The sequence below is a fragment of the Phragmites australis genome, chromosome 22, assembly GCF_958298935.1.
Source record: "Phragmites australis chromosome 22, lpPhrAust1.1, whole genome shotgun sequence".
Lineage (NCBI taxonomy): Eukaryota > Viridiplantae > Streptophyta > Magnoliopsida > Poales > Poaceae > Phragmites > Phragmites australis.
Genome location: NC_084942.1, coordinates 8,888,938 through 8,897,630, shown reverse-complemented (window position 1 = coordinate 8,897,630; position 8,693 = coordinate 8,888,938). Strand labels below are relative to the sequence as shown.

Genomic DNA, 8,693 nt, shown 5'->3' with positions numbered 1-8,693 from the left:
AAAGAAAATAAACTAGCAATCAGGTGAAATTAAATTTTTACTTAGGTAGAGTAGGTTTTGATTGACAAAAAATTGAACCTTGCATCCCTACACATGCCCGAATTTCGGCTCAATTTCGGCTATCCCAAGTTTGAATCTCCCTACACATGCCCTATACATACAACTGACCCATCCCAAGTTTGAATCTCTCCTCTAGATGCAGTCCAATTGTGCATTTCCCATGGCAAGCAAGCGCATAATTAACTCCACTTTTAATTAAAATGGTTTTAGTTGAGCACCATTTAACAGTGATTAAGCACAGGTGAAGAAATCCTGCAATACTAACCAAAACACCAAATTATCTGCCGTACCACACATGGGGGGAGACACTACAAACTGAACATCTTGGGTACACACTGAAACGCATCACATGATAGGAAATTATAATTAATCGCCCTAATAATCTCCACAGTTACTACTCCACATGATCAACTAGCGGTAGCGGTAACTAATCGTCATCAAAGAGAGGGGGCGAAGACGACGCAGGCGAGGAGCAGCATGGCGGAGGAGGCGGCGTCCTCCTCCTCGCTGAAGCAGGTGCGCTTGAACCGGCACGCCTTCCCCTTGTTGCACGGCAGCAGCCGCCGCAGCATCAGCTCCTGCGCCTGCTGCTGCTGACGCCTCCCGCCTCTCGCCGCCGCCCGGTCCTGCTGGAGCCGCCCCGCCTCCTGATCGGCTGCAGCCGGCCGGTGAACCATCTTGTTGGTTAGAGGAGGAGGAGGAGGAGGAGGAGGAGAGTGAGCGCCAACAGATTCTGAGATAAGGTCATGTGGTGAGGCGTATTTATAGAGGGCGTAGCTAGCTAGGCCGTTCTTGCCGCCCATGTGGTCCTGCGGTTTTACAAAGACGGCCATATGGCGCCGCGCCACTATGAATGAAAGAGTGACTAGGTCGCCTTGCACAGGCATCTTTAATTCAAATGCATTTTGGAAGTTACTGCCGGCATGAGAATAATTTTTTTGGTGCCTCGACGTTGGAGAATTTGAAACCGCAGACACATGGCATGGCACAGGGCAGAACAGTACACGGACCAGATGCAGCTCTACACAAGCATGAGCCAAATTTCGAGGTGTAAAATTATACCGGAGTTCAACAGAGAATTTAGCTTAATTTTGGTAGTAAAGTACGTAACTGGATGAATTTTGCTGGCTCGAGCTGTAGAAACTCTCCAAAGGGTTTCAGGGATCTTGCATGGTTACTAGACAATTCTAATGGTTAGAGCAGCGTACTCAGTATTACCTAAGATCAACCCCATTTCACTATTTTCAATATACTATTGTAATGCGGTGTTTGGTTTTAACATCCACCGTGTGATCGATCAGCCCACAGTTCCGGATCCTTGGTAAAGTCTATTATGCAAACAATTATTTAAAGTACACATACATGGTGGTTAACTATGCATATCAAAGAGTAGGACATAAGATTCTAAACAGGTTCATGTCTCTATCAGGATAAAAGCTTTATATCATATTTTGTCTTAATTAATTTCAGGAAAAGACCATTATAATAAGATATATTTGGATCTAATCTTAAGGAACTTAGCGAGCTCTCTCGTGTTCTAAATCTTGAAACCATTGTTAGATGAATCTCATCGTAATTTGACTCAGTTGTGGATCCTCAATGGATTATCTCTGTTCCTATTTGACTAGACTTGCCGTGTATTGTTTCCTCAGCTTCTTGCTTGGAATTTGATTGTTTTGGCTAGGCACATATCCGGTCGCTCTAGACATAGCCTCCTTTTATAGTAGAGTTGTCGAAGATTAGTTCCTGACAATATATCTGTAAATTAACTGGATACTTACGAGAGTAGGGATTAATCATGAAGAGAGACAAAACAATGTATACAGGTTCGGGCCTCCGATTGGAATAATACCCTACGTCCTGTGGGGGTGTTTCTGCCTTGTATTGATGATCTCGAGTATAAGCAAGATAGCTAAGACTATTACAAGGAGTTGATTGGATCTAATCTATCATAGGGCTCAAGTCGTCGAGTAACTCCTCTGTTGTTGCTTTCCGTGTTGCTCGTAATTCTTGTCCATGTTTAGTTGTGGTTGTCTAGTGTGTTTCGTCATGTCTTTCCCCCCTCCAGCCTTTCTGACTTATATAGGGGTGAGGTATCGACTCCTATCCAGTCGTAGTCGATAGAGAGTTGTCTTCCTTGATGTCCAAGTAGATAGATCTATTTTGAATACTGGTCGTATCGGGTTGGATAGCCAATCTAAATCTTCCTAGTATGTACTTCCTTAATTTCGGGTGTATCAGGTACTGCTGATTCGGTTCCGCGATATCTGGAGCTGGCGAATATGCTTCGTATATACCTTGTTATTATATGATGTACTCCTTATGATCATATACCCTATAGTTAGATATTCGATAGTAGCCCCTAACTCTATTTTGGAGGAGAGATTTCCATACGCACCTACTCGACTATTGCCAAGTTTAAGCTTGGTCGAGTAAAGTAGATCAGGCTCATGATCGAAAGAATCGAGTATGGACGAATCCTTTCTCGAATATCGAGTGGAAGCTTAGTCGGGTCGAGCACCCTATGGCTAACTGCACTCGAGACTCGAAGAAAAAAGATTTAAAGAACTCAACTGATCGACACCCAACTCTAAGTAGAGTTAAAAAAACCTTTCAAAATTTGAAATGGCAGGTATGGATGCATTTAATGCGGGCAGAAGGGTGTGCGGAGATTCACACGTTGTCATCATCCCTTTTTTCGCACCGATCAAGGTGTTGCAAAGGTGGGAGTGGTTGAAATGGTGGTAACTTTTCAGCTTTTTACCCGTAAGACCCGGGCTTGCAGCAGCCATTCTTCGTCCTTTGCCATCAGTCTTCCTGCAGAAGCCTCTCAACTTTCTCTGCCTCGACATGCACCACCACCAGAAAAAAGTTTAGATTCATGGATCCCAACCCATCCTCAATAATTTTAACTTCCTCCTCGTCGAAGAAGCAGTCGGACGCAGTAGCTACCGTCACCTCACTCGATCAGTATGCCAAGGCACGATTCATGATCGAGGCCTAGACACCCTCGGCGATGCAAGAATCTCGGCTGGCGGAACTCGAAACGGAAGGAGTGGTGCTGGCGCGCAGCCTGGTCGAATGGAGGACGGTATCTGGTGAGAGATTCCCTTCCTGCAAGATTGAGCATGAGTTCGTAGTTTTTGAGTCTTTCTTCCATTGTGGATTTAACATCCCTCCTTCCAAGTTTCTGCTCAAGGTGCTCGATCAATACCAGATTGAACTCCACCACCTGAACCCCAACTCTGTTACCATGTTGAGTGTTTTTTATCATCTTTGTGAGGCTTTCCTTGGCATCGAGCCAAGTTTGAATCTTTTTTAGTATTTTTATAAACTGAAGAGGATTACCGAGACTAAATATGTTGGGGGATGTGGTTTCCAATTGAGGAATGGAATGAGAAACTCCTATATCTTGATTCCCATAACCTCCTCTTGGTCGAAGGATTGGAAGAAACTTTGGTTTTACGTCTCCAATCCCCACCCTATCGGTTTTCCTTTAGTGTATAGAGGTCTTTTTCCCGTCCAAAATCTTTCTTGGATGCAAGAGCATTGAGAGTCCATCCATACCACCTACTGTGCCAACAAGATTGGCATGCTGAGGCATTTTGGCCTTACTGGGTGGCATGTGGTCAGAGACTTCATTAGTAAGAGGTTAAGTCCACTGAAGGCACGATCGTGCCTGGCCTGGGAGTACAGTGGGGATGAAGATGCTTCTAGGGATGCAGTCGGATGTAAGGCTTAGTTAGCACTTTGCCCTTTTCATTTAGCTATAATCTTCAAATTTTGTCTAGTAAACCTTTCTTTTCTTTTTTTGCCTTGCCTGCACAGGATGTCACCACTCGGCTGAACAAGCTTTTTTCTTCCGGCACACCGGAATGTGATATTGCACCTCAGTCCTTATCGAATCCTCAACCAGACGTAAGGATTTTCTTAATGGAATAGTAAGACCTATTATTGTCTATTTGTTCTGACTTGTCTGTGTGACTATAGGCTCCAGTTTATCATCAAGAACACATCCTTTCAAGCGAGGTCTTTGATCTCGATGGTGCTACTTTTGCTGATGCCGTTGACAAGGGGAAAGGATCGACCAACGAGGAGGCTGAGGGCAAGTGAAGGAGCCCTCGAGCATGCTGATTGAAGTTCTTATTTTCTTTCAAATTATCAAGTAGATACTTGAATGCATTCGGTTTGGATGAGTGGCCTTTTGTTAGGGAACGGTGAGTGTACCAGCCCAATCACCTCCTCGAGCAACCGTCGCTCTTGATGACCTAGCCGAAAAGGTAACTCTTCTCGAGTTATAGATTTCCTTTCGGTCATTCTATTAATGATGAGTTGCATGGATGGATCTTTTCTTTAGGGGACGTCTGACGTGTCCTTGCAATCCCCAACTCGAGGGACCGTCATGCTTGATTACTCGACTAGAGAGGTAATTTAAATCAAATTATCGCTCTTTAGTTGGTCATACTTTCACTTGATAATGCATTCTTATTATCTGGTTCTTTGCAGGCTACTGATGACTTGACTCTTCCTGGTCCATATGTAACTCCTCCACCAGCTCCGCCTACCAGATCAAGAACAAAGAAGGTGACCACAAAAAGGCAAAAGTCAAGCATCATTTCAAATTTTCCGATTTCAAAAAGGTTTGTCCTGGATTCTGATCTCAACTAGTCGATTGGCAGTTCTTTCTTTTCCTCTTGTCTTATTCTGTTGATTGTAGACTATCGATTGAGGCACAAACCAAGGCTGTCAGCGCCTCGACCAGTCATCTGGGCTAACTTCCCTTGTTGACTCGGCCTCGGCTCCAATCAGAGATCCTGCCTCGAGCGTGCCCAAAGAAGACCCGCAGCTCAGGGGAAGTGAAACTTCAATATCAATTCCGCTGATGATCCGTGGGCAGCGATAAAAGCTCTTCTCTAGACTACAAGCGCTCAGGTAGCCACCGCCGAGGCCAACCACCACAAAAAGCTCAAAGCCAAGAGGGAAAAAATTGGGCATAAGTCTATTCTAGAACACAAGTGCGTGATTCCATTATTGGGTGACTAGCAAAGAATTATTGTTCTCTTTACCTTTTTTAGGCCTTGAGTCCTCCTACAATAGCAAGGAAAAGCTTCTTGCTGATGCGATGAAGAATGTTAATGACGATGTCAAGTTTCGGGAGAGACTAAGGAACCAAGTGAACACCGCTCGAGCTGAAAAGAAGGCGATGATGGTTAAGAGGGATGCTGCTGTCCTACCTCTTCAAGAGCTAAAGGAGCAGACCCTCGACCTCATGTCACAAGCAGCCTCTACAAGTGCTGCCACATTGCAAGGTATTCTCAAGAGCTATAACCCCACGCTCGATACCTCATTGGTGACAGTCGGGTTTAATTGTACTAGTGAGGAGGCCGCAAAACTTGTTAAAAGCGTGCAGTCGGTAGTTCTAGCCTTTGTCGAGTCGTTGAGGCTTAGTTTGCCTAGGGATGATAGTGAGGGAAGTCCCTCGGACTGATGGTCCATTCTGCTCTGGCACTTGTAAAACATACTTTATGATCTGAGAATGCCCGTAACAATACTACACTTTGCCAATCTATTATGCTTTTGTCTGCTATTCCCTTGTCGATAAAATAAGATTAGCATAAGTAGATGCAATAACTGATAGATACATGTTGTCATCGTTCTCAAGACTATACGATTATGCATCTATCAACACCTGAAATCTTAACTAGATAAGCCATTAGATGCGTGGCCCTCGAGTACTTGAGAAGACCATAATAGTGAGGAAAAGACTAATAGAGAGCTAGAAAAAGAAAGAACATATCAATTTTTTTTGCGAACTTTAATCAATTTGTGCATTCGATCAGCATACAAATATGAACTCGATAAAGAGCACACGTAAGGCAGACTAGGACTTCAAAACCCTTTTGGCCGTTAGGCGTGAGATGTCTGACAATCTCTGTGCCGTTATGTCTCATGAGGTATAGTTATCCATCATTGTTATCCATCATCGACCCAACACATGCCTCCGTTGGTTCTATTTATCGCGATCAATGCAGAAACAGATAAAATTTTGCAAAAAATGTATAAAAGAAATATGGTATTACAATGTAGCCCCTGACTCTACAGTCGAGGAAGAAAATTACTCGATCGGAGAGTAGAAAAGGACATACATGTACCATTGATTGGAGAGTAGTGTTATAGCTCAGAACTCTATACTCGACCGAATCTCGCTCTCGACCATGTGCTCGATGACTGAGTCGGTCAAAGAGTAAGGCTCGTTATCGACCATGTACTCGATAATGGAGTTGGTCGAAGATTAAGGCTCATTCTCGACCATGTACTCGATAACAGAGTTGAGTAAGGCTCGTTCTCGACCATATACTTGATAACGGAGTTGGTCGAAGAGTGAGGCTCGTTCTCGACTGAATACTCGAGAATGCAAGCCCCCGAGCGTTATGGTTTTAACTGCAATATGATTATCGAGTGAACTCGAACCAGTAGGTAGGTGGGCATTAAAAGAACACACTCCCATTTGTACTCATTTTCACTGCAACATTGATCTGGCGCGTCATAATGGCCGCCCATCCCTCTTTGCAGAGATGAGACAAGCCATAACGCCATCATAACTTCCACCAAACATGCTACGTGCCCGAGGCGATGCCATCGTTTCGGATCTTGACGGCCACGTTTACACAGTACAACATGTTTCCCCCGCTATAAATAGAGGGAACTTGAAGCCGTTTATTCGTCATCTCCTTTGTTTCATTTACACATTGCCTCCTCCTAGGACTCGTAGAGCATGAAGCCATGGCCTCCACTCCATCTTCACCTCTTGAGCCAATCTCAGAAGTCCTTTCCCCTAGGCCTCTCACCATGATACCTCCTGAGGTCATCATCATCATGTCCTTCGATGACGAGAACTCGAGTAGTGAGCCTTAGAAGAAGAGGGAAGAAGCATCCACCATGGATTGTCGCCGTCCCCTCACTCAGTGCATTCGCCGTTACATCAAGACCTATGCTTCGGTGCAGCACTCTGCACCAGAATGGAATGAGGATGGTGGTGATCTCGACCGGATCATCAACCAAGCTGCCATTGAGGTCTTCGGCAGTGGAGCCCCCGAGTCACCGCCAGCGAAGGAGGAACGGTCGCCTTCTCCATCGACAACCGCCAAATCATCTTCACGCCAGGCAAAAGACCACTCGGCATCACCGGCGCCGGTCCTTAGCTCCAGCAGGACCTTCGCCTTGGCCACTTTCCTTGGCCCTTATGCTGGTCAGCGGCTGATTCCTGGGGTGATCAGCTGCCGCCCGAGGGAGGAGTATAGAAGGTTCCTCGACTCATTCAGGAGTGAATGAGGGTCCAGACGCTTCCAAACTTTCGGAGGTGGTGGATCTTCACTATTTGCCAGAGCTAGGCAGATCCTTTCTACTAATTTTACACTAGCCACACGGATTAGAGGAAACGGGAAAGATTACGTAATCAAGTAGCTAACCGAATCGAATGTAATCGACTTACCTGTAATCTACCTTTTCTTTGAATAAAACTTTCAAAGTTGGTCAATGTTCCACGAGTGCTCGAGTATCTCGCCATACGGAGTAGATAGACGTACTGACCTAGGTTGAGTGACTTCGACTACTATGTAGGGTCCTTCCCACTTAGGTCATAACTTGTGGCGCCGGGCCTGTTTCTGCACCTTTTGTAGGATGAGATCCTCAGCAAAGAGTTCTCTGGGTTGAATTCTCTGGCTTTGGTATCTACACAACGCCTGCTGATACTTAGCCACTCGAATAGATGCTCGATCTCGGTACTCCTCGAGTAAATTTATGTCATCCGCTCGTAGCTGCTCCTGCCCTTCTTCAGAGTAACTTCCATTCAAGGTGATTCGAACTACAACTCAGTCGGGAGCATCGCTTTTGCTCCATAAACCAAGAAGAATGGAGTTTCACCAGTGGCTTTATTAGTCAAAGTACGAACGGCCCATAGTATTGAGGGAAGTTCTTTCACCCAGCGTTTTGAGTAGCTTTTAGCCTATCGAACACCCAAGTTTTGATGCCCTAAGACTATTCCATTAGCACATTCGACTTGTCTGTTACTCTGCGGGTGAGCTATTGAGGCGAAACGAGTTTTGATACCAAATTTTTCACAGAACACAATAAAGGTCCCGCTTCTGAACTGGCTACCATTATCTGTAATTACCCGATGCGGAATGCCAAATCGAGTTATTATGCTCCTCATGAACTTCTTGTCCGCTTCTACGGTTATCTTTCCTACAGATTCGGCCTCTATCCACCTGGTGAACATGTCGATAGCCACAAATAGGAACTTGTAACCGCCTTGGGCCCTTGAGAATGGTCCCAAGATATCCAAACCCTAAACGGAGAAAGACCAAGAAAGAGGAATTGTTTGCAGAGCTTGGGCTGGTCGAGTGGTCTGCCTTCCAAAAAATTGGTAGCTCTCGCACTTTTTGACCAGCTCAAAAGCATCCTGGAGGGCAGTCGGCCAATAGAATCCCTGACGGAAGACTTTTTTGACCAAGGTGCGAGAAGATGCAAGATTACCACACATGCCTCCATGGATATCAAGCAGTATTTTACTGCCTTCTTCTTGAGTGATGCACTTCATTAATATTTTGTTACTCCCCTTTTGGTAGAGCTTG

At 45.1% G+C, this 8,693-nt stretch overlaps 1 protein-coding gene across 1 annotated transcript; it reads right to left on the bottom strand.

Moving 5' to 3' along the window:
* Positions 1–236: 236 nt before the first annotated feature.
* LOC133905154 (uncharacterized) lies at positions 237–894 on the bottom strand. The gene has a single exon (XM_062346877.1). It carries the CDS (start codon positions 891–893, stop codon positions 498–500), a length of 396 nt encoding a protein of 131 aa, XP_062202861.1. The 5' UTR covers position 894; the 3' UTR covers positions 237–497.
* Positions 895–8,693: the final 7,799 nt, after the last annotated feature.